The sequence below is a fragment of the Leiobunum rupestre genome, chromosome 4, assembly GCF_980474605.1.
Source record: "Leiobunum rupestre chromosome 4, qqLeiRupe1.1.hap1, whole genome shotgun sequence".
NCBI lineage: Eukaryota > Metazoa > Arthropoda > Arachnida > Opiliones > Sclerosomatidae > Leiobunum > Leiobunum rupestre.
This window is the reverse complement of record NC_143387.1, coordinates 65,375,195-65,400,819: the sequence shown is the minus strand read 5'-3', so window position 1 is coordinate 65,400,819 and position 25,625 is coordinate 65,375,195. Positions and strand designations below refer to the sequence as shown.

Sequence of the window (25,625 nt, the reverse complement as noted above, 5' to 3'; positions counted from 1 at the left end):
GGCGTTGCTAGCCCGGCCGCCAGTACACGTAGTGATGACAAAACTCAAACAGCTAACAAGACTGGTGATAAAAATGTGTATTTGAACATTCAACTATGCAAACTATCGGATTCATAATTGGGGCATTACCAAAATCAAATAATAATAACGAAAGATTTGCGCAGCCAGATGTATCTTCAAAAACTTTAAACCTAGAATACATATAATTAAATTTCTACAGATAAATTAAATTTTTCAAAAACATTGTTAACAATACTCGCAATTAAACAAATCCGTAAGTGTTAGAGAGGCAGATGAGAAACAGTCGACACGAACTCTAGCCCACAATATAGTTTTGCCATTTTACTAACGTCATTAAGCAGTTGGTGTAACCATCCGCAGTTTCCCGCCAAAACCGCTCTCTAAAATATGGCGTGAAAAAATCGAGAAAGTGAAATTTCGTAACGTACTTCCCCCTATTTTCTTCTGGTAATAGTGAGTGTAAGGGGCTGTTGGCTCGCGTGGCCGGAAGGGCTTGCCACCACCCTCTTACGCATTGTAACCCGGCCACCTGAATTAATGGCTTTAAAAGCCGCTTGGTGACTTAGGACTAAGGTGGTTCCTTGGGTATTAGCCTAGCTGATTATTATTACCTGCCCGATGACAAGTGGGCCCCCTTAAACATGATAGCGTTACAGTTGTCTCCTGGCAACCAATAATATTAGACACAGTCCAGCACTGGAACAGACAGCGCTCCTTCTATACCCTGGGAGCCAGTTTACAGATATGCAAGGGTCGTTCTACCTTTAACCAAGATGTCAGCCCAAACGCAACTTTTTAAATTTGTCTCTTTAATAGAGTATAGCTTCCGCGCCATATATGTTGCGCCGGAGTAAAAAGAGACGCGGACTTGCAAATCGTCGGCCCTCTTCTGGCTCTCGTGTTTTATGGACTCACGTCACTCTATGCACCGACTAGGATAAAATGGCCCCACAAAAATAGATGCGTAGTTTAGGGTCAAGAATGAGACACTCTTTCAATTTCGGCGTAGTTGGATCAGAAACGAGTAAACGTATTTGTTCGCAATTTCCTTACCTGCGGATTATATAATCTTGTTTCTGTTCGCGAATCGATGACTATGGCTTAGCTTAGTTTATCGAAGCAGTTTTTATCATTTTAGACCGGGTTAATGTTAGACTAGGCTAGGAAAGGTTAGCTAAGGTTAGGTTGAGGTTAGGTAGGTTTGGTTAGATTGGGATACGGTTAGATTATATTAAGATCAGGTTAGGTTGGGCTTGGTTAAGGTTAGAAAAAATTAGGTTGAATTGGGTTTGGTTAGATTATGTTGGGCTTGGTTAAGGTTAGAAAATATTAGGTTGAATTGGGTTTGGTTAGTTTATGTTGGGTTGTGATTGAGTAGAATTAGGTTGGGTTAAGTTTAGTTATGTTGATTTAAGTTATGTTGATTTAGTTTGGGTTAGGTTAATTTAGTTTGGGTTAGGTTAATTTAGTTTGGGTTAGGTTAATTTAGTTTGGGTTAGGTTAATTTAGTTGGGGTTAGGTTAATTTAGTTTTATTATTATTATTATTATTATTATTATTATTATTATTATTATTATGGTTTATTCAATGCATAAATTTATACAGTTTTTTCCTATAAGTATTTTTTTTTCTTTAAATGCATTGGTTATCCCCACCGCATAGGCGTTTCGCGTGTGCGTGGTGGAGTGTTACAAATTTAATGCATTTAATACATTAGTATTGAGGATTACATCGATAGATATATATATACACACTTTTTTTCTTTCATTTCCTTTCTTTAAACAAAATATAAATAAAAATAAAATAAAAAAACTGTTAATTTTACATAATCATAGCTAACAATATTCATTCTTATAATAGACAATTTACAGTTAAATATTATTGCAATTTTAATAACCGACATAATTACTTGTTAAGTCATCATTTTCTAAAGTCCATTTACTTACATTTATCTTGAAGAGATCACGGTTTAACTCTTGTTTTAAATTTAACGGTAGTATATTAAACAATTTATAGCCCAAGTACATAGCTTGATTTTGTGTTTTAGTTTTATTCATTTTTGGGAGTTTAAAGTTCATTGTATATGGTAATCTTGTATTTTTACAACTCTCTAGTAAAATGTTATCCCTTTCTTTATATTTTGAAATGTTTATAATTAATTTTTTTACAAATAACTGTTTAAGCGTCATAACTTTAAAAATTGAATATGCTATTTTATTGGGAAATCTATATGTCTTTTTAATACATGTTTTAATCAGTCTATTTTGTAACTTTATTAATGGGTCTAGTACGTTTTTAGTTGCATATCCCCATGTTATTATACCGTAGCTAAACAAGGATTGCACCAAGGCTAGATAAACAGTTCGTAATAATTTCAAGGTAAGTATATCCCGTAGAATTCAAAATTTATACAAGTGTCGAATATTTTAGACTAAAACATTTATGTAGATGTCCCATTTTAAGTTTTTATCGATATATACTCCAAGATATTTTATACTTGATACATTTTCTATTTTTTGACAATGATTACATAAGGTATTATTTTTTATACAATGCTCTTTGGAATGCAAAATTAAATTTTCAGACAACTCGTCTTTTTTCCAATGACCAAAAGTCATATATTTGGTTTTTTGACTGTTTAGGCTAAGTAAATTCTCATTTAACCAAAAATATGTTTGGGCTAGTCCAGCTGTAGCCTTAGTAAAGACTTCTTCCCATGTCGGGCCAGCGTAGATCAGGACGGTATCGTCAGCAAACGAATTTAAAGAGTCAGATGTAGTTCTACAGCATTAATATAAATTAAGAATAAGATTGGGCCGAATACTGTTCCCTGGGGAACTCCACAAGTAATAGTTAATGGTTTACTTAAGCTATTGTTTATTTTAACACGCGATATTCGGCCTTCTAAGTAACTCATAAACCAGTTTAATGGCAGTCCTCTAATTCCAATATGGTTAAGTTTTTTTAATAAGATTTCATGACTAATCGTGTCAAACGCCTTAGCAAGGTCTAAAAATATGGCTATTAGTTTTTGGTTTTTATCTAGTTATTGGGTTGGTTAATTTAGTTTGGGTTAGGTTAATTTAGTTTGGGTTAGATTAATTTAGTTGGGGTTAGGTTAATTTAGTTTGGGTTCGTTAATTTAGTTTGGGTTAGGTTAATTTAGTTTGAGTTAGGTTAATTTAGTTTGGGTTGGGTTAGGTTAATTTATTTTAAGTAAGGCTTTGTTAAGTTTGGTTGGTTTGTATTCATTTAGGTTAAGTTAAGGCTAATTTGGGTTAGGATGAGGTTAGATTATATTAAGTTTGTTAAGATCGGGTTGGGTTAGGTGGGGTTGCGTTGGATAGGGTTGGTTGGTTTCGGTTGTGTGAGATTAAGTTATTTTAAGTTTAGTTGGGAAAAACTAGGTAAGCCCTAGGTTGGATAATAATCATGGTTAGGTAGATAAGGCTACAAGTTATAACTGGAAGTTAAATATCGTAAAATAATTTATAACTGCAATATCTGCCAAGTGTATTATAGGATTTATTACTGTATTATTTGATTACGTTGAGTACGCCTGTGATGTCATTAACCGAATATAGAATATAATGTCATTACCCTATGCTTCCATTAACCGCAAGATAAGGTTGACGTTCTGCTAATGAAATCGGCTATATTCTGAACAGACGAAGCGTAATGGACCTTCTAATACCGATACTGTCCACGGAATTAATTTGTTTTAAGTTCAAATTATCGCAAAATTATCTTGAAAAAAAATTATTTATTTGAGTGCTATCCACCACAGTATCTTGCGACGGAACTTTACGTTAAGCTCTGTGCTTAGACACGGAATTTTCCAGCCACTAGCGCCGCCGAAGAAAAATGAACGGCGTAGGATATAATGAAACCAAAATCCGATTCGTTTTCTTACTGAATTTGTTGAAGAAATAGAAATGGCCTACACAAAATGCGCTTTCAGTATTTGTATAGCAGTACACGAGCGACAGAGGTATATGATTTTTTCTCTTGTGGCAAGGTTTGAAACTACCGTTCTTCGATCAAACGCCCATAAGTATATCGAATAATCATCAAAATTAACGTATGGATCTCCTTCAGGATTTTCTAGTTAGATTTTGAAGCTTTTCAAACTTTACCATTGCAACTCAGTTAGGCCTAATCTAAGTCGAATACTAAAAATTCAGTACAGTAGCCATGCTGCTCTCTTCAGAATGTTAAATCTCAAGTTTGCCCCCATAATTTGGTATATTTATCGAGTAAATATATGCTTAGACCTAATATTAGAAATAGCGGCGGCACTTATACATAAAAACACGGAGAAAGCATAATAAAAAAACCACATAATGTATAATAAATAAATAATAATAAATATATTAAAAAATAAATTAAAAAATAAATAATATAAATTTGTAGTTTATTTTACATTATGTGGTTTTCTTATTATGCTTTCTCCGTACGTTTAGACCTCGAGAAATTTTTACCGCCATTTTGAGTTTTCAAACTAGAGCCGACGAATTCTTACTCAAAAACAAGGTATACGCATAAGGACCACTCTAGGGCATAGCTAAAGACCATCCCCTTCGTCTGATCTCCTCTCTTTCATCTATTTAATGGTTCCGCTCCCGGAGGGACACTACATTCTATCATCGCCTGATTCCGACGACACTATTTCTTTTTTCTTTTTTGGCGACATTGGTCTGCGGGCATATAGCGTACAATAAAAATCAAAGTCAATTCTATTTTTCTCTACCGCTCGAAAATAGCCCCGAATTTCGCGGCCGTAAGGGAAATTTGATCGCCTGTACTTAGCCCTTTCGCGCAATGTTCCCGTACAGGCGGATGAAAGGCTAGTGGGGGAATGATAAGGAAATTAATTTTTTCCTTTCAAGCTTTTCATACAGTGATGGCCGCGCCACGTTATAAATCATTTTTTTAGTCTATAATATCAGGAAGGGATCTACTCTTTCAATTTTTGAATAATTGAGTCCGGCGCTATTCTTCCGAAAATGAAGAGGCGAAAGTGGACCGATATTCCAAGAGAGGGAAACTGCGCTACGATGGCACTCGGGAAGTCTTCGCCGTTGACAGTTTTAAGGAAGCGATTCCAAGCTCCGCGTGCTCGCCAGATGATAGATAGTCTCTATGACGTCAAGATCAGCCCCCCCCCCCCGCGTGTGGAGATAAATAACCATCTTTCTCTTCCCAGAAATATCGCATCGGTCACACTTTAAGAATCCCTTCTGCCCCATCCGAGGCAACTTTGTAACTTGGCGACTTTACTAACGTCACTGCGAACCCATCACCGTATTTTGTCCTTGTCCAGGAGTACCCGAGAACGATCCTTAAAGGTCTCCGTATATATAAGGGTATCATCGCTTACAGGGAGACCTTCCTTTGTATAAGTGGCTTACTCCAACCATACTTTCTCTAACTGTGACAGATGTCCTCCAACCATCTCTCTCTCAGGCAAGCGCCCTCTATTATCTCATATATGGAGAAAAGTAAACTTTGTTTCAAGGTGCGGTACACTCGAGGACGAAACTCCCGGGGTTGTCATAGCGACCGCTGTATAGCTTAACGTAAACAACTCTTCGCATTGGGTCACACTAAGTACACGCGCTGGTAAGATTTACGATTGGAGAATATATATGTAGGATCAAGGTGATCTCGGAGGCGTATGATCGGCTTCGCGGCGAGGCACGATCTCTCGTCAAAATTAAACAAATAAATGGTTATTTTATGTTTGACCCGAGGGCCATCAATCGGGTCATCGACGAAGATTTTTTCAAGCCCGCTTTCGCATCGCGACCCTGATGAGCTACGGGAAACCGAGCGGAAACTATGTATAAAGCCTTACGCTTATAGCGATTCCCTAACTCGGTATAATCGAATCATACAGGGCCGCCAGTACGAGTTCCGGAGTCTCTCGGCGCTTCTAAGTCTTAAGGGTCAAGATTGCGCGTGATACGGCACGTTTACTTTTGGGGTTGTTCGCTTTTGCTCGATAACCCCAGAGGAGGAAGGGGTCGCGACGGCGTGTGGGGCCAAACAGAAACGGGCAGTTGAGGGGTGTTTCCGCCCTCTTGACCCTTAAGAAGAAGCTGACCACGTCTCCAGAGGGGCCTCGGGAATCCAGAAAAACCTCTTTATTAGTGATCTATTGATTTTCGCGTGTTTCGGATTAGATTCTAGAGTTGACCATTAGGTGATTAAGAACGGATTTAGCTCTCTGACCCTCGCGCTTCCGCGTCCAGAAAATGGACACTTTGACCCAGCTGCCATATGGTCGTGATAGTTTTTTTATAGTACGTTTTTCCCATTTTTTATCGATAATAATATAAAAATAGCGGGTTTTTTTATAGACACTTACTAAGAGCGTGAGTTTTCCTTCATTAACGTTACATATTGGTCCACTCTGAGGGATTTTTTTTTTCCAATGGAGTTTTTAAGGAAAATGGTTCTAACCTAGAAAAATATAATATCGCGTCGGATGTTAATCTCATTTAAATTGCTCTTTTTCTCGGTAAAATTTCGCTCATTACGGCTTTAGTTCTTTAAGATGTAAAAACTTGGATGATTTAGATTTTTTATCTTTCGCTCGGACTGAATTTTTTATTCCTTTTAAGAGCAATATACATTAATAAAAACTTAAGGAGCTTAAACAAAATTCTAGATGACTAATTTCTTTAAATTTTAGACTTTAAAAATGAAATAGGTCGACGGTATAGGACCTCTTTCTTGTAAGGGATAATAATTTCATTAAGTGCTGGAATGTCTTCCTTTTTGGTATTTTTAGTTTAATCTTTAAGGGGGTTTCAGTTACACCCAGCTGATGTCGTGGCAGTTTCAAAATTAATGAAATTTGAGTTTATTCTTAATCAAATTTCGGCGAATATAGATGAAAAATATTGATTTTCAATTTAACATAGTTAGTTTTAATTTAATCTATTATAGTTTTAAATCAATTATAATTTAGTAGCATATACACCTTTCTTTATTGTATAGGTTTTGATGTAATTCCATAACGTAATTTTGAAACACTTTTATAAAAAAATATCTCTAGATTGGTATCTCTAAAATATTACTAACCTTCTTCGTCGATTGGCTTGGATCAAATTGTAGTATCTTTTCGCATCAACAAAATAGAAGACTTGTTAAAAAATATTTAGAAATTTCCTTAAATGATCAGATAGATAGGCTAATAAGTCATCGAGTGATCGCGTTTAAAGCCATTAATTAGTTCGTTGTTTGGCTAAAGTGTAGTTTATTTAATCATTAGTAGTGAAACATACCTAGGCAGTAGGCACGTGCACAGTTAAAATTTAATAATAATAATAATAATAATCTAGACTAATACCCAAGGCACACCCTTAGGCCTAAGTAATCAAGCGGCTTTTGAAGCCATTAATTCAGGTGGCCGGGTTACAATGCGTAGGAGGGTGGTGGCAAGCCCTTCATGCCACGCGAGCCAACAGCTCCCTACAATAACTATTACCGTTAACCTCAACATGCCTGTTCCACCCAATAGCTGTGTCTTAGTTTGAATTTAATCCTTTACAGGTTAAGAAAAGCAAAATATCTAGTACATTTGGCAGAAAAATACTAGCAGGAATTTCCGGTAAATCGTCGGCAGGAATCTCGAATTTGGCCTGTTTGCATTTCTAAGTATACCTGCGCGCGTTATAAAAAGTTGGGAAAATAAAGCATTTAGCGTTATATTTCAAAGTTATAATTAATTAAATAATTAATTAACATAAATTTGATTTTATATCCGTTGTAATAATTTATTTTTAGTAATACAAGTGAGTTATACCTTAAAAAATTCTGACTGCCGAGTCCAGGGTAAGTATAGAACGAGTAATGCCGAGATTACCACATTGACGTACATAAACACGCGATATGATGATTATTTAGGAGCATAGTACTAAAAATACGCTATAATGAAGCTTAAAAATAAAATCTACTTTAAATATTTATTGATAACTTTGAAATTTACGCAATAGACATTTCTAGCATGGATTAATATAACAAGCGCAGGAAAATAGACGAAATTCTAAATTGCCGGAAATTCGTGCTAGTATCTTTCCAACAATGTACTAGATATTTTGCCTTCTTAAGTATAGTAATTGGTGAACACAGGAAGTTACGTACGCATAAACTTGGAATGCAGCCATTGCTACCGCGCTTCTATTGCGGCTGGAAAAAAACGGGTGAGTCTTAGAATATAAGACGTAAGTCATATGTGACGTATTTTACGTCGTAGAAGGCGGGCACTTTGTATAGGCATATTTGGGCACTGAATTGAATAAAGAAACCCCGCTCGTTTCTATGAGATTCATCAGGGCCACACTGTTCTCTCTAAAACATTCCGAGTGTAGACGTATATAATTTCCCAGTGAAAGCCATTTGATACGTGGCTAACTTGTTTCGGGGTAAATGAAAGCCGCGTCTTAAAGTACAGTAAATGGGGTAAAGAGAGTGAGAGAGCTCCTAGAAAAAAGGAAGACGATAGTTTAATGTGTTTTGCTGTTTTCCGTCGACTTTCTCCTGAAATACCTTAAAATAAAGAGACGGCGAAAGTGATAAACAAAAGAAGCCGTTGAAATATCCCAGACTTCGCCACGATGTAAAGAGATAGCCGCGATAAACTTTAAATAGATTCTCTCCTTCCGCTTTATAGTGTATACACAGCAAAAGCTTCATTTGCTTTCTCTTTTCCGGCGGAGGAAACCTCTTAAGAAAAAGACTCGCTTTCCTTCAACACAAATAAGATTAAAGTCGTCAAGAAAATATGCCGTTTTTCTTCCAAATCAATTTGTAACGCACGGCGAAAGGGTTTATTTATTTTTCAAAGCAATGAATCCATTATCTTATGTATCTAAATCTTTTCTTTTTACACTAAATGAGATTTAATTTTGGAACTGTATTAGAACTGCTCAACTGTTCCCGAAATTACTATAAAATACATTCAGGAAATTTTTGGTTTTCCCGTATTTTAAACGAAGAACCTAATCATATATCTTTGAAACGGAAAAACATGGTCACATAATTGAAACGGAAAAACATGGTCAAATATATTTGAAACGGAAAAACATGGTCACATAATTGAAACGGAAAAACATGGTCAAATATATTTGAAACGGAAAAACATGGTCACATAATTGAAACGGAAAAACATGGTCAAATATATTTGAAACGGAAAAACATGGTCAAATATATTTTAATCGGAAAAATATGGTCATATATATTCGAATGGAAATAACTGATCATATATATTTGAAACGGAAAAACGTGGTCCTATATTTGAAACGGAAAACATGGTCATATATTTGAAACGGAAAAACATGGTCATATATATTCGAAGGGAAAAACTAATCATATGTATTGGAAACGGAAAAACATAGTCATATATTTGAATTGGAAAAACATGGTCATCTATATTCGAATGGAAAAAACTGATCATATATATTTGAAACGGAAAAACGTGGTCCTATATTTGAAACGGAAAAACATGGTCATATATATTAAAAAGAAGAAACCTGATCATATATACTCTAAACGGAAAACAGGATCACGTATATTATAAGCGGAAAATATGATCATATATATTTAAAACGGAACACATGATCATATATATTCTAAAATGAAAACATGGTCATATAGCTTCGAAAAGGAAAACATTTTTATGTTTATTTGAAACTGAAAACATGAACATATTCCAAACGGCAATATAACGTACATTGCTAGTTCTGGAGGATATAGACAAATGGTCGAGTTTTTACAGACTTTTCTGGTATATTCAACTCAACCGGAAAATCGTTTTTTAATAAGCAATGCCCTAACTGTAACAAATCACCGAAGGTATAACCACGACAGTTCTTCAGTATACCAGCGTAGTTTTCTGAGGTGTAATTGCCGGCAAATAATAGCTTACATCTCTAAATCACCAATAAAGCGAGTGGCTATAAATCAAACGTGTAAGAACAACAAACAGCGCGGGCTCCAACCCAAAAGGAAGACGAAAAGCGGAACGACCCCATTGAGAGATTTGTATTTCATTTCATTTCTCCGCGAAAGAGACCCGTAAGATAGGTTCCTCGTCCAGCTCCGCTGTTAGCATATTGTCTCGGGTTTTATTGGAAACATCCGCCATAAGAAAAGCAAAATGGAGAGCGCGTGAGAGAGACAGAGGGAAAAAAGGAAAGGCGGTGTAGGGCGAGTCCTAGTTTGGATCGGATTGCTCCGACCACGATCGTGTCCCCTGCCTAGGAAACGTGGCCCTCGCTCGTCCACTCATCCCGTGTATAGCGAGCACTTATCGCCGAGCATTCGTTTCAATTTAGAAAGAATCAGCTACTTTTTGCTTTCTCTCTCTCTTTCCCTCGCAGTCTCTAAATGCGAGTGAGACCGAAAGAAATACAATGCCTAGACAGGGTGATAACTAACAGGAAATGGTCTGGAACCATTTGCCAGAAGACAAGCTCGATACGCTAAATAAGTCGTGTGTGAAGCGGGTGTCTCTATAAATGCAGGAAGTTTTAACACTCGTCCAATTTTATGAAGGAAACATTTTCAATTAACGTACGACATAAATAAATGCAAGAAAAACGAGTACCACCGTTGGTAAAAAGGGGGGTGGCGGATTGGTTAGCTCTTTCGCCTCGCAGCGAGAGGAGCCCGGTTCGATCCCAACTTGTGGCACTGGGTGGAAACTCGAAACTACTCCTTCCACGTTGAGTTTGCAAGTTCTCTCCCCTCTGGTTAAAGTAGTTTTTCCCTGAGCTCTTTGGTTTCCCCTTCCATAAAAACTTGTTGAGGTTAACGGTAATAGTGAGTGTAGGCAGCTGTTGGCTCGCGTGACATGAAGAGCTTGTCTTCTCCTCATTGTAACCACCTGATTTAAAAGCATTAAAAGTCGCAAACTGACTTGGGCCGATGGTGGTGCCATAGGTATTAGCTTAGCTGATTATTATTAAAAATAAAACTAGTATTAACCTCGGGTGTTATAATGACTCATTAGAACTTTCACTTTGGCCCGTAATCAGCCCAAATTTATCTCTCTCTCCAAAGTTTCGTTTTACTTTTTCACGATTTTCGTTCTTTCTTTCGAACCGGAATTAATTTTCTACCCCCTTCTTTTCGTGTTGGTTAATAAATAAATTAAATAAATTTAAAGCAAGTGGTGGATAATATCGGGATGGTACGATTGATGTCGATTTTCGATGCGAAATAAATAATTTAAAACGAAAAATGCATGGCAACCCGGTTAAAATAGCGTCTGTTTCATCGTGTTCCAAACGAAAGCTTCCGAAAACCGCCGTTAGAGGGAAATCATTTTAGTTTCGCTATCGACTCGCGTGAGATTAATCAAGTCATTTGTAAGTCGAGGTATGGATAAATTTGTGGTAAAAACACACATAAATTCTCTACCACTCTCCCCTTATTCGGCTTTCCGTTGCTACGCAACTCGTTTTGAAATTTTTAATGTTTAGGCTTAGTTTCTCTTTTCGGTTTAATAGTTGCGAGCCAGATTTCCCGCACGGTACTGATGAGTTCCAACTATAGACGAAACCGGTCTACTGTTGGAAATTCTGGCTATTTTATTTATTTTTAATTTAGTTTTTCACTCGAATATCTATTGGTCCGAGTTTCGCGTCTTTTGTTTGCTCGAAGACCTATCGGTACGAGCTATGTAAGTTTTTAAATTTTCTTCAAATTCGTTTAGGGTTTAGCTTTTTTTTATCTCTTGTTATAATGTACTAATCTACTAATTCGCTAATTTTATCATCCAAAGAAATAAAGACCAACTAAGGTGATTGGAAATTCAACTTCGATTTACGTTTTATATAAATGTAATTTATATTTATTTAAATCACGTGTTCCAATGCTAAACGCCATGTGGCTCGTGTGGACCCTTAAGCTCATTTTAAAGTAGTCTTAGCCTCATAGGTCTTTGCCCCTTAGGAATAAGCTGGGCCTCCTCAATTGAAAAATCGTGGCAACGGTCCTGAGGTTACGTAGTTAGTCGCTTCAAAATGGCGTATTTTCCCACAAAGGTTTCAGCTTCAATGAACTTCTTTGTCATTGGAATTTGGAAGACACAATTTCTATTGGTAATTTCTTTTGAAACCCCATTTTTATCGATAATTTAGCATCACCCTGTGCGTCTAGGCGCCTATTAACGGAGGGAACCACCCCGAAGAAAAGAGCCCTCTTTGGTCCCGAGATAAAGCGCTCTCTCTCGCTCTCTCTCTCTGGCAGCTCGCAAACTGGTCTTTTGTGATTTTTGTAGGACGGAGATGAACCGATGAAAAGGACCCGGAACAGTATCCTATTCGGTCATTATCCGAGTATACGTGTATCCAATGGGTCGGGGCTCCCCCTCGAGTAAAGAAAGGAAATTCTAGAGCCTCGACGCCCATTACGAATCCCAAACGAAAACGTCAACCCCGTCCGAGTAAAGCGAAAAAGCCCATTCGTTACAAAGTTGTAAATGAGAAACAACGCCGCTTTAAAATATCTCAATTTACACCCGAAGAATCGTCATGGCAACCCAATTCGTTATCGGAGCTCCTAGCAACCAGCCCTATTGAAATCTCCGCCGGTATTAAATTCCCTCTAAATTTCTCCCTAAGGACGGGCCAAATGCTTGTTTTTTTGGTTCTAAACTAGGTCTCTCCCTTTCCGATTCAACTCGTGAAATCGTAAACTTTATTTACACGGCCGATCTGCCGATATCCCTTTAATCCCGGCACCTTTCCGATAAACCTTTCCCGCGAAACAGTTTCTATCTGTTTCGGGTTTTTTGGTCCGTTGTTTCGGCTCAAATTGGGAGCGAGGTGCGCTCGTTATCCACCTCTGTCGATGGGATTTCCACCCGCTTTGTAAACGGAACGCGTATTTCCATGAATAAGTTTCTCTTCGCTGGATTTATTTCGCGTCGGGAATCGCCGAGACTCGGCGTTTTTAAGGGCTGCCTATGAATAAAGGCCGCCGTTCCTCTTTGGACAAATTCGAATTTAAATGGTTTGTTTTTCGCTGTTTTTGGAACGACTCCAACGGCTGTATTCGGTCGTCCTCCTTTTTGCATTTTTTCCACGCGTGTTTTTTTTATTCCCAGTTTTGTCATTGCGGGGTTATTTGCTAAAACGTTTAATTTGATTTTCAGGACAGATTTTTTTTAGAAATGGATAACGTTATAGATCGTGGTTCAAATTTCAAACTGTAAAGAAATATTTGTAAATTTGTTTCTCTGGTTTTACACAGATAACATAACAGAGAAAACACGTTCACCCAAATTAATCGTATCTGATCAGATGAGTTAGACTTATGTAAATTAGACTTATGTAAATTAGACTTATGTAAATTAGACTTATGTAAATTAGACTTATGTAAATTAGACTTATGTAAATTAGACTTATGTAAATTAGACTTATGTAAATTAGACTTATGTAAATTAGACTTATGTAAATTAGACTTATGTAAATTAGACTTATGTAAATTAGACTTATGTAAATTAGACTTATGTAAATTAGACTTATGTAAATTAGACTTATGTAAATTAGACTTATGTAAGTTGGACTTATGTAAGTTGGACTTATGTAAGTTGGACTTATGTAAGTTGGACTTATGTAAGTTGGACTTATGTAAGTTGGACTTATGTAAGTTGGACTTATGTAAGTTGGACTTATGTAAGTTGGACTTATGTAAGTTGGACTTATGTAAGTTGGACTTATGTAAGTTGGACTTATGTAAGTTGGACTTATGTAAGTTGGACTTATGTAAGTTGGACTTATGTAAGTTGGACTTATGTAAGTTGGACTTATGTAAGTTGGACTTATGTAAGTTGGACTTATGTAAGTTGGACTTATGTAAGTTGGACTTATGTAAGTTGGACTTATGTAAGTTGGACTTATGTAAGTTGGACTTATGTAAGTTGGACTTATGTAAGTTGGACTTATGTAAGTTGGACTTATGTAAGTTGGACTTATGTAAGTTGGACTTATGTAAGTTGGACTTATGTAAGTTGGACTTATGTAAGTTGGACTTATGTAAGTTGGACTTATGTAAGTTGGACTTACGCAAGTTGGACTTATGTAAGTTGGACTTATGTAAGTTGGACTTATGTAAGTTGGACTTATGTAAGTTGGACCGAATTTTTATAAAAGCATTACCTCACGTAAAGTAAACGTAACTTTCTGATCTGATATCGGGGATAAAAAGAGATTATAAATTGTAAAAAAATTATGCATTTTTATTGTTATGTTTTTCTTAAAATTAACTATTATTTGCAGATTTAAAAAAAGATTGGGATGATCGGATTTAGATACAATTGAAAAATCTAGGTGATATCAGAGAAAATAACAATTAACCTAACTCACACTTGTCAGTTAGAAGTACTACATTTATTAGAGAAATAAGAGTTAGGTCTATAACAATGATACAAAGGTATATAGATCTACATATCTACTGAAACGGCAAACGACAATGAATTACAACCCGCAACACGTCTTTTGCCGTTTTAAATTTAGCAGGTCACATCGAGATAGGAAGCGGAAACTCCCAAGGCTTGTTCTATTTAATATTCGAGCTCAGTTAAAAATACTCCAGACTCTTCCGATGAATATTTAATAGTCCGCGTTAAAACGCTTCTACTTCGCTAAGCCTCGCGCTTTAGTTTTATCTCTTCGGCCACAGACGTCGCCACTTTACGCCGTCTAATATATTATAGGTCAACGTTGTAGCGTAAAACATTAGACTTCGCAGCGTAATTTGGTCTTCTTCTTCTTGGTAAAGCGTTCCGTAACTCGGTCTGCTCAAAATTGATGGATGGCATTCTAGCCCGACTAACGCCTAATAGACAAGACTTCAAATTTACTTCTTGTTCCTTAGCGCGTGCTTTATCCGCGGTGCCCGACCACTCGGCCCTGACGGAATTAAACGGATGAAACCCTCGTTGACGTTTGCCGCAACTACCGAAACGTCCGATATAAAGGAGTCCCGACTTCGTTAGCAGTTGCCAGGTAAAAGTGACTTTCCCCGGTAGCCAGAATGAAATGAAACTAGCCAAAACCGTGTAGCCCGCAGTTTAGAATTGTATTTTTAAAACTAGCTCTAATTATCGGCCATTACAGAAAATAACCCAGATTTCAACCTAATATTAAAGAATACGAAGTTGAAACTTTTAAAGAATCGATAATTATAACACGAATAATTTTATCGTTATTATTAACAATAACTAATATTTTAGAACGTATTTTTTTAAGTTGAATAGCCATTTTTAAACATTAAGAAATTGATAATAAGTGTGGTTATTAAAAGCAAAAAGATAATAAGATGACGATATTAGTGTGGTTATTAAAAGACAAAAGATAATAAGATGACGATATTAGTGTGGTTATTAATATTAAAAGACAAAAGATAATAAGATGACGATATTAGTATGGTTATTAATATTAAAAGACAAAAGATAATAAGATGACGATATTAGTATGGTTATTAATATTAAAAGACAAAAGATAATAAGATGACGATATTAGTGTGGTTATAAATATTAAAAGACAAAAGATAATAAGATGACGATATTAGTGTGGTTATTAATATTAAAAGACAAAAGATAATAAGATGACGATATTAGTATGGTTATTAAATACAATTAGATGACGATATTAGTGTGATTATTAAAAGTCAAAAGATAATAAGATAAAGATATTAATGTGGTTATTAAATGCCAAAAGATAATAAGATAACGATATTTGTGTGGTTATTAAAAACCAAAAAGATAATAAGAAGACGATAGTAGTGTGGTTATTAAAAGCCAAAGATATTAAGATGACGATATTAGTGTGGTTATTAAAAAACAAAAAGATAATAAGATGACGATAGTAGTGTGGTTATTAAAAACCAAAAGATGATAATATGACGATATTAGTATGGTTATTAAATACAAAATGGCGATATTATTGTGGTTATTAAAAGCCAAAAGGTTATAAAATGACGATATAGTGTGGTTATTAAAAGCCAAAAGATAATGAGATGACGACATTAGTGTGGTTATTAAAAACCAAAAAGATAATAAGATGACGATAGTAGTGTGGTTATTAAAAACCAAAAACGTAATACGATGACGAAATTATTGTGGTTATTAAAAACACAATTAGATATCGATATTAGTGCGGTTATTAATCAGAAAAATTGTGCCAAAAACCGCCACCCGCCTCGTACTCTTTTAAAATAAGCCCAATGGTGCTTGAAAGTCGTCCAACTGGCAAGAACTACAAATCGACCGAGCTTTGGTCTATAAAGCTCTAACACAGGTATGGATTGAACAAAATTCAGCGTCTAGATTGTAAAGTATGAACACAAACACACAAACTGACGGTCTTGGTAAGCTTTTAGATTTAGTGATTAATGAGACTGGATGAGAAGTACAACGAAACAAGGTCAATTGATGCGAATGGAGACCCGAAGTGACGTAAGCCTCTTGACGAATACGTTGGCCTTTTCGTTTCTAAATACCGGTGATATTACCGAACTCGTAGCGTAATTTGGACGCCGTTCAAGATTTAATTCCAAACAAAAGGAAAGTCGAGAAAAGCGAAATAGAGCGTGTTCGCATTAGTCCGTCCATTTTCTAAGAATTAAATTGACGCCCGTTCCGACGGCACCGGCTAATCAACTAAGTTTAGTCACGCGAACGAGTCTTTAATTGAAGGAAAAAAGAGTCTAAAACGAGAGAGGCCTTTCGGGACGTTGAAGATCTCTCGCACTGTTTTCTTCGTCTCGGGAAAATGGTTCGCTTCGTGGGCTTCCCCCTTATTCAGAAATTCTCTTTCTTTCGGAAAGGGGGCGCTTCTCTCTTTCTCGTAGCGTTAATAGGAAAGGAGGGCTACTTATATGGTTCCTCCAATGGCTCCTTTATGCATCGAAAAGTCCCTTATTTCTTTACAACAAAGTCCTTTAGTTACTTACTGCGTTAGCTTAATTAAAAATTAAGAAGTGAAATTAACCTGTCCTTTTTTATATAAATAGCTAGCTATGTTTTTGTGGGCTTAATTATCTTAAAGGGCTACTCTGTCGTTTGAATTGTGCCTGTTTTCTGGCTAGCATCCGGAAAAAGAAGAGGAAAAATGCCTCAGTATGATTGGCCGGATCTGGTATCACGAGGTATAGAAGAGGAGGAGCTACTGGTTTTTTCTCCTAAATATTTCATACGCTGGGGTGGCCCTTTAAGGATTTTATTTAAAAAAAACGAATAATAATCAGCTAGGCTAATACCCAAGGCACCATCCTAGGCCTAAGTCATCAAGCGTCTTTTAAAGCCATTAATTCAGGTGGCCGGGCTACAATGCGTAGGAGGGTGGTGGCAAGCCCTTCACTCCACGCGAGCCATCAGCTCCCTACACTAACTATTACCGTTAACCTCAATATGTTTTTATGTAAGGGGAAACCGAAGAGCTCGGGGGGAAAATGTTCAGAGTTTTCACCCGGCCCTTCTTGCTGCGAGGCGAAAGTGCTAACCACTCCGCCACCCCACTACACTGTTTGAAAGGCCAGCGAATCAATTGAAATATTCTAACCGAATTTCAAGGAGCTCCTCCCACTTACGTACCAAGTAATAGCCGATTCAACCAATAATAATTGGGTTTTATTTCAGCGGAAAAATAGTGAAATTTCAACAATTCTGTGGCCCTTTAAGGTATAAACATTAAGCAAATAAACCCAATCTCCGGTTTATGAATTTTCCGAGTACAGAATGCGAGATGGAATTTGATTTGGAACAAATTCGGAATTGCGTATCGAGACAGATACCATTCTTTGATAATTACTCGAAGTGGATGGGTGAAACTTTCCTCTTTTACCCGTCCGGGTTAATGACTAATCCAAAATAAGCCCATTTTAACTATCGAGTGCTCCCGCGTTACGCGTATAGACCTGTCCTAGAGCTTCGACTTCGGGACTAGCAAACTGTCGTGTTTTCCATACGTTGATGATGATAGTATTTGGCCTTTAGTCGGGGGTTGGGAGCTGACGGAACGTGGCCGTAAATGCCAGCAATTGGAACCGGGGAAATAACTAATGCGTACCCAAAAAAACTGCTTCGGCAGCCAAGCTTGTAATTAGCGATACGCTATTCTCGGAAAAAATATTCTTTCGCTGCTCTGCTTTTAATCAATAAGGCAGATTTTCTCCCCACTTTCTTTTTTCTTACTTTTTCCAAAATCTCTTCCAGCTCAAATTAATAGTCACCCGGCCCGAATCCCGGCTACTATCTGTCAACTAAAGGACCCCCTCCTCCTCCCATAGCGTCTACTTTTTGACCTTACCCGCCAAATTCCCATCAACAAGCTCTTAGTTTTTATCTATGCTTAAGAATGTTTAATCTTAAAATATCTAGAAGTAGAAATATTTGGCTTCAGAAATTTAACGAAATTTTCGGTCCCGATATCTTTTTAAATGAGGGCTTACATCGGATTATACTTCGAATTTATTTGTTGTTAAATTGGCTTTTGCGCATTTCAAAGATTTGCTAATTTGTTTTTTAATCCTTATTTTTTGACGTATTTCCGATAAGAGGCGAGTAGAAGATTGGATTTATCGTATATGTGTCGAAGTAAATTCAATTTCCTTTTAAAGAAAAGTTTCTTGGATGGAATTATTTGGTTTTTAAGCAAGTAATCTACTAATTAAGAGCAAGTTCAATGCCCCTGTTATTGGTTTTCAAAACACCAATTACTAATTAAAATTCATAACTGGGAAAGTAGGCCTAAATTTTCCGAACTTTCTCAAATGGCATGATTTTGGTTATCGTTTGAAATTATTGGAAACTGATTTTTAAAGAAAAAAATGGTAACTTTACCTATTAGTACGAAATATCTTGATTATAAAAGTACTAAAGTTATTCCTACGTGATTTGAGTATTTCATTTAACGGTTTTTCTTGGATTATGGAGATGTTTTTCATGGAATGTTCAATTGTTGTTGCGAGCCATATCAGAAAAGACGTGGGGATAGTAACCATTTGTTAATTTGTTTATCACCAGGTGTCTTAATTTCGTTTTTATAATCATCAAACGGGTGCTTTTAGAGTACTACTACTCCTTTTCCAAAGAAAATATAATTATTTGTGAAAACTTTTCGATTAACGACAAAACTGCAAATACTTTTATAAAAATTAAGCGCATTGTGATAAGCCGTGTTTTAATACTCACAATTGTCAGTAAACGTGAACCTAGTCAAGAAGCCTGTCTAAAAGACCTTGGCATCAAAAATAAATTACCCAAAGAAATTTTTATCATTAAACTGTATGTTAACCATTTATCATTATTTTGAAACATTTGTTTTATATAATTGATTTATATCGTTGATAATTAAAGCCTTTTAAAAACTAAACTTTCCAGTCGGTTTAAATTAATAGATTTCTAAATGCAGTCAAAAGTGGCATAAGGGTCAGTTTCTATACTTTCCAATCCTACTTAACATAATATAAATATATGGAGGTACAGTTTTCTTTAACTTTCTCCAAAATTCTCGTAAGTTCTTGTAATTCGCACCAGGTGGCACTTAAAAAAAATCAGCTAGGCTAGGCTAATACCCAAGGCACCACCTTAGGCCTAAGTCATCATGCGACTTTTGAAGCCATTAATTCAGGTGGCCGGGTTACAATGCGTAGGAGGGTGGTGGCAAGCCCTGCATGCCACGCGTTCGAGCCAACAGCTCCCTACACTAACTATTACCGTTAACCTCAGCAAGTTTTTATGGAAGGGGAAACCGAAGATCTCCCTAAATGCCAATTCTGACTTCGCGTGTAACATTCATTTCTAAAGTTCTCAAACGGACAGAATATTGTTAATTACGTCACGTTTGCTGCAGTGTCTTTTTCCTAGAAACAAAAATTTTGGAGGGGGGGATGAAGAAATACTCGACTTTTAGATTGTATATCCGTTGCGCGCCATAGCGAGAACCCGCAGTTTTCTATAAACTCGTGTGCGCTCTCCGAGAAACACTATTAACTAAAATTCCTCGGTGTCTCGGGCGACGTGCAATTGCCATTCAATAACTCAGCAATGTATATACCGTAGCCAATAAAATGCTATATAGCTTTCATTGTTCAAATTGTTTCCACTTCATTTCGAAGCGTGGACGCAATTTCGATAGCAGTGCCAGCCCGTGATCGATGCGCGAACTAAAAGAAAAAGAGACAAAAAAGTCCAGAGTCTCCATGCGGAAAATATCGCGCCTGTTAATATAATACATACCTGGCGCTTTTGGATCATTTACCAGCTGGCCCTTTCTTACGGGCGCCGCCATTGTGAATTAGTAATGCGCGGAGAGCCCCAACCGATGGACAATGGCGACGCCCACCGTTAATAGAATATTTTCTTAAATGTCTCTAAAGAAAGAGGAAATCTATCCAAGATCTTTTATGGAGAGGTCAACGTACTCGTGGTTTTTTTAACAACGCCAATTTCAGGTGGATGGTAACTCTCACTGCGCTGTTTTGCGCCATCTATACTGGTGCCCGAAACTACGTATAACAATTTATGTACAGCAAATTATTGTATGGTACCAAGGATACTAGTTTTACCCCTGGCCCGAGAGGGGGGAGTAAAATCGTCACAGGTGTGTGTCGGAAGATACCTAGCTGATTCGATTATTTCAGGGGGTAGGGGCTTACGGTTACAGCGTGAGGTGGATTTTGAGGAATGCTAAAAATCGTTTCAACATTGTTATTCTCCCTAAATATCAATAAATGCATTCTTAATTTTTAATTATTTCTAATAATATCCTAAAAAAGAATCGATATCGTTTGCTACTGTACAGCCTTTATTCAGTCTACTACAATTTACACGCTAAAGATCCTTAGTTGCACTACCGATAGTTAGATGGCGCGTCCATACAGAAGTATTTTCCCCTTTTATGTACTTCCTTTCTTCCCACCAGGAACAGACAATGCTTGTGACGAACGGACTGCAATTCGTTATACGGTAGAGATAGGCCAGTGTGCCAACCTCTCCATAAAAAGACCCTGCTTCAACCTTTCACCTTTAGGTGGAGATTCAGAAAGTAAAAGTCGTTGGGAAAAAAGGGAGATCTCAGGAGACCATCGCTTCATTCCAATGGACGCTCGATTGATTCAATCGCTTACACGCCGGTAATTTTCTATTGAAACTTTTACTCTTTGAGTTATTACCCCCGGTATATGCAAGTGGAATTTTTAAACTCCTAAGGTCTTTTTTTGTTAAGCAGCGCTGCGCAGCGTTCAGATTATGGCTGTACGATGCTGAAGAATGTGTAACCGCAGCTTAAAAACCAAGAGTGGAGTGGCGATTTGGTCGAATTTTAACTCCCCCATATCTGCACTTTTCGAATTTTTAACGAGTGACGGCGATTGAAGTAACCGATTTTTATACCCACAGCGCAGTAGCTTTGCAGCTAATTCCCACAATCGAACAGTGATGGGCGCGCTCTGCTCATTTTAGAGAGGTTTGGAGTAAAAAGCATGTATTCTGGGCTAATAAATTTTCACTTTAGTATTACCGTTAATAATTTCAGAATTTTATGTAATTTTTGTAGTCGTAGAATTTATTAAAACATTTTTTGAGTGTATAGGTAATATATGATGGAACTAGTTTAGGTTTTCAGTGGTTTTTAAAGAACTGATTCAGTTTTCTACTTTCGTTGGGCTGTTTGGTATATTTTCTTTGAGCTGAGTGTGAGAGAGGTTCAGGTGTATTCAATTCCAAACTTAGCGAATGAGAGAGCAGTCGCTTTCCTTACAAAATCGAAATAAGGAAAGAGAGGAGCTATCTAAAAACACGTTTGTTATGAGCGGTTATGAGAGAGAGAGAGAGAGAGAGAGAGAGAGAGAGAGAGAGAGAGAGAGAGAGAGAGAGAGAGAGAGAGAGAGAGAGAGAGAGAGAGAGAGAGAGAGAGAGAGAGAGAGAGAGAGAGAGAGAGAGAGAGAGAGAGAGAGAGAGAGAGAGAGAGAGAGAGAGAGAGAGAGAGAGAGAGAGAGAGAGAGATTATCTAAGCCACTCTTGAGAAGAGCGTAAGATACCAATATGTCAGGCTAGCATGAGCGGCTTGTGAGCTGAGAATGAAAATTAAAAAATGCCCATTACTGCAATAGAATACCGTTTCAGTATTTTAAAACAAGAACTTGGAGAGTTAAGTTTATGCCACCCCCCTCACCCGCTTATATTTATCTTCTGTACTACTACACTGTATGATCAAGTATGAATTCAGGTAGCTAAGAATATGGGACTAAAGAGATTTTAAGTCATAGCCTTTTGTAACGAAAGTTCGTCTGCTTTTAGCACACTCTTTCACGGAGACGATCGCCATCTATGTTTACATTTGATGTGTAAAAAGCAAATGAACTTTCAGTAGGACGTGGTTCCAAATGTTAATGCTACCTATGTTATCTCAATACAATCTTAATATTAGGTACAAGTTCTTCCGAGCTGTGTTTTAAAAACATGAATGAAATACGAATTTCACTTCGCAGACGCACTTCTATCGACATTTTGATGTCCATCACAAATTTTTCATAATTAGAAAGTGAATAATTGCTAATGAGGAGAGCTAGCAGAGATGAGTGACTCCGCTGAACCCTGTCAAGTCCGTCCCTTTCACTTCTAATTCAATAAAATGAGCGACCCTAAATTAGCAGCACGATGTTGAAATGATAGAAGCCGGATAAGAGGCGCCGATATCCGTCCGAGGTTACGGGGTCACGAGGTAAAAATAATGGTCGAGCACGGGGAAAAGGACGTCGCGAGGACACGGAAAGAGCATCATCATTGCGTCCACGCGAATTCTCGGCTGGGGTTTGGGGCCGGGAAGGGGGAGCTTGTTTTAACTAATCACGACCGATTTGTGTATGTCGCGGAAAGCCGGCGAACGGATTCTTCAAATTTGCCCCTAATTATGTCGGAAGCCGGCTTTTTGGCGTACGAAGCTTCGACGTACCACCACCCAACGCCGCGGGAAAAAATTGGGGAAAGGAGAAGGTTTGTAGGGGGGAGTGATTCTCTTTTGCCTCAACCCATATATTATCCTTTAATTAAACTGCAGAAGGGCTCTCCAGATTATAACGCAACCTAGAAAAAGGGCATTAGAACACCTTCCACAAATCAATTTGACGACTAGAGTGCACACGGGCCAATCTTTCTCTCTCAACGGATTTTTTATTATATTAGGGATCGGGACAGAAAAATGTAACGCAATATGCGGGCAATTAGGAGGAAAATCTGTTCGGATATCTCCTTTTTCTCCGGGAAGCGGCATTTTGCTTAAAAGCGTAGCTCTGACTTTATCGTTGAAGCCAAGATGTCAGCTTCCATAGCGGGATAAAATTTTACGCTGGAAAACGGTTCGTATTACGCAATGACAAATATCATCTGATATATGAATATAGTATTTTGAGTCCCTCCTCAGTTTAAAACGTACTGTCAGGTTATCGTCGAAATGTTTGGAGGAAGCGCTTAATTGACAAAAAAAACTAGGAATCTGGTCGCCCTTATCAAGTTGGATTTGTTTTGCATATATGACTGATATGGGTGTTAGCCTTCCCGGTGATACGAGGCACTAGTCAAGCATCCAAATCAGCCGCGTCATCAAATAATCCTTAGCTTTTCCTCGGGACTCCGTATACAAACACGGTGAACGGTGTTTTATCTACCCAAGTTCTCCATAGAGTGGGATTTTCGAAAGCAATTTAATCTCAGGAACATTTACTTATTAGCCGGCGTCTTTAAGCGGTCGCCTATACTTAACGCGATGTTTATCGCCAAGGCGTAACGCTTAATTGTATTTAAGGCCCAAATGGTTTCGGATGAACGGAAACCTTAGCGCCGCCGTTTAGGTTTATTCTAATAATTTAAGAAGCCATTTGAGGCCTCGAGGCAACAAAGATTGTACGAGCTCTCTAGCTCGGGTTTTGAAGTCATAATTCTCCTCGAGCCGTGGCTACGAGAGCCCGCATTCCGCGAGGTTTTGATTTAAGGCTGGTGCATTCGTAATGAATCGAATTCCTCCTCAGAAAGGTTTCGGCCGCGATTGATGGTGATGAAGCGAATGATAAAGTCGAAAGGAGTTGAAAGATATAGACTCTTCTTCATGCCACAAATGCGAATTTATTGAGAAGTGACGCGGCTTATAATTTATGAACGTCCAACGGGAAGTTGTATTTGATGATCTCTTTGGTATTGTTTACGGTCATTTGTGGAACGGGTCGGAGGGGGATCCCGCGTCGTTGCGCTTTCGAGGGAAAGACCATCCATTTTAGGTATCTATAAAATCGGTCATTATTGAGGCTAATCTCTTCGGTTAGAATTTAAAGGGACCCACGTTTTAGGCATTTTCAAATTTCTTTTTTTCCAGACCTATTAGACGGCCTTATGTTTTGTGATTTATTGGTCGTCGGCAGCTTTGGTAAAATCGCGAATGGTTCGAGATTTACGGTCTACCGGAAAGTTATAAATTCCAGAGATAGTTCTGTTTTCGTTACTTTGTCGGCTTTGAATTTTTATCAGCTCTTTAATCTTTCGTCAAGAATTAATTTTAAAACTATACGTACGGGCTTTCGCCCAAATGTTCGACGCGTTTAGGAATTAGTTAAACTAAAATATGACAAAATGAATACGTAACCTCTAGTTGTCATATTTTAGATTCAAATATTAATAAGAATTGAAGTTTTAAAGAGTGTAAAACGTTTTTATTGACAATTTTTAAATTACTTTCACTAGCTTTTATCTATTTTTCCAAAATTACTTTCACTAGCTTCTCAAATTATCTATTTTTCCTAAACACACATTACATTACACACACATTAAAAACCTCATACTCGTAACAAAACCGTTTGATAAGTTTCATAGTTTCCTAGTTTGAACAACACCAAACATTTATTCTTTGATTTTTTCGACAAAAATAGAATTACGTTACTTACACATAACTTCTCCGAGTATCCAAACTTCGGGACGGGAATGCAACTCAATGAGGACGGTGGGCATGCAAACGACCAGCACCAGGAGATCGGCCACGCTCAAGTTGATCAGGAACAAGTTAGTCGAGTTTCTCAACTCTTTGGTCCGGCACACGACCACGGGCACCAAGATGTTCCCCAGACAGCCGAAGGCCAAAATGCACGCGCAAAACACGGTGGCCGTCGCCTGGATGTAGGTGGGGAACTTGAGTTCACCGTCATCTAAATCCTCCGCGTCGTCCTGCTGCGACTCCCCTTTCAGAGCGGGTCCCAAGTAGTCCAGCGCGAACGGGTGCCCGTATCCGTACGCTTCCGGAATTCTCTTGCACAGAGATCTCGAGGAATAATTGCGGTAATCGTCGACCAGTTTCAGCGACCATGTTTCGTTACAATCAGATTCCATGACATGGTACCGCGCTAATTTATCTAATGTTATAAACGTAGCTAACAGCGTGGATTGTAGCGTTAAACTCGACAAAAGCAGTCAGAAACGATACGCAACCTAGTGATTTATTAAGTTTTAAACTTATCCGTAGACACTGACATATCTAAATCGTAATTGTTAGCGGTTATTTAATCCACTGAGGTTCTTAAAGCGTAGCAACCCGCGTAGAAAG

At 37.6% G+C, this 25,625-nt stretch overlaps 1 protein-coding gene across 1 annotated transcript in view; it reads right to left on the bottom strand.

Annotated features, from left to right (window-relative positions):
• LOC149948785 (growth hormone secretagogue receptor type 1-like) overlaps window positions 1–25,411 on the bottom strand; it is a 35,094-nt gene extending 9,683 nt beyond the window's left edge. Inside the window, exon 1 of the mRNA XM_090171151.1 lies at window positions 24,973–25,411. Coding sequence (XP_090027277.1) covers window positions 24,973–25,411 — 439 coding nt within the window. The remainder of the gene's footprint in view (window positions 1–24,972) is intronic.
• Window positions 25,412–25,625: the final 214 nt, after the last annotated feature.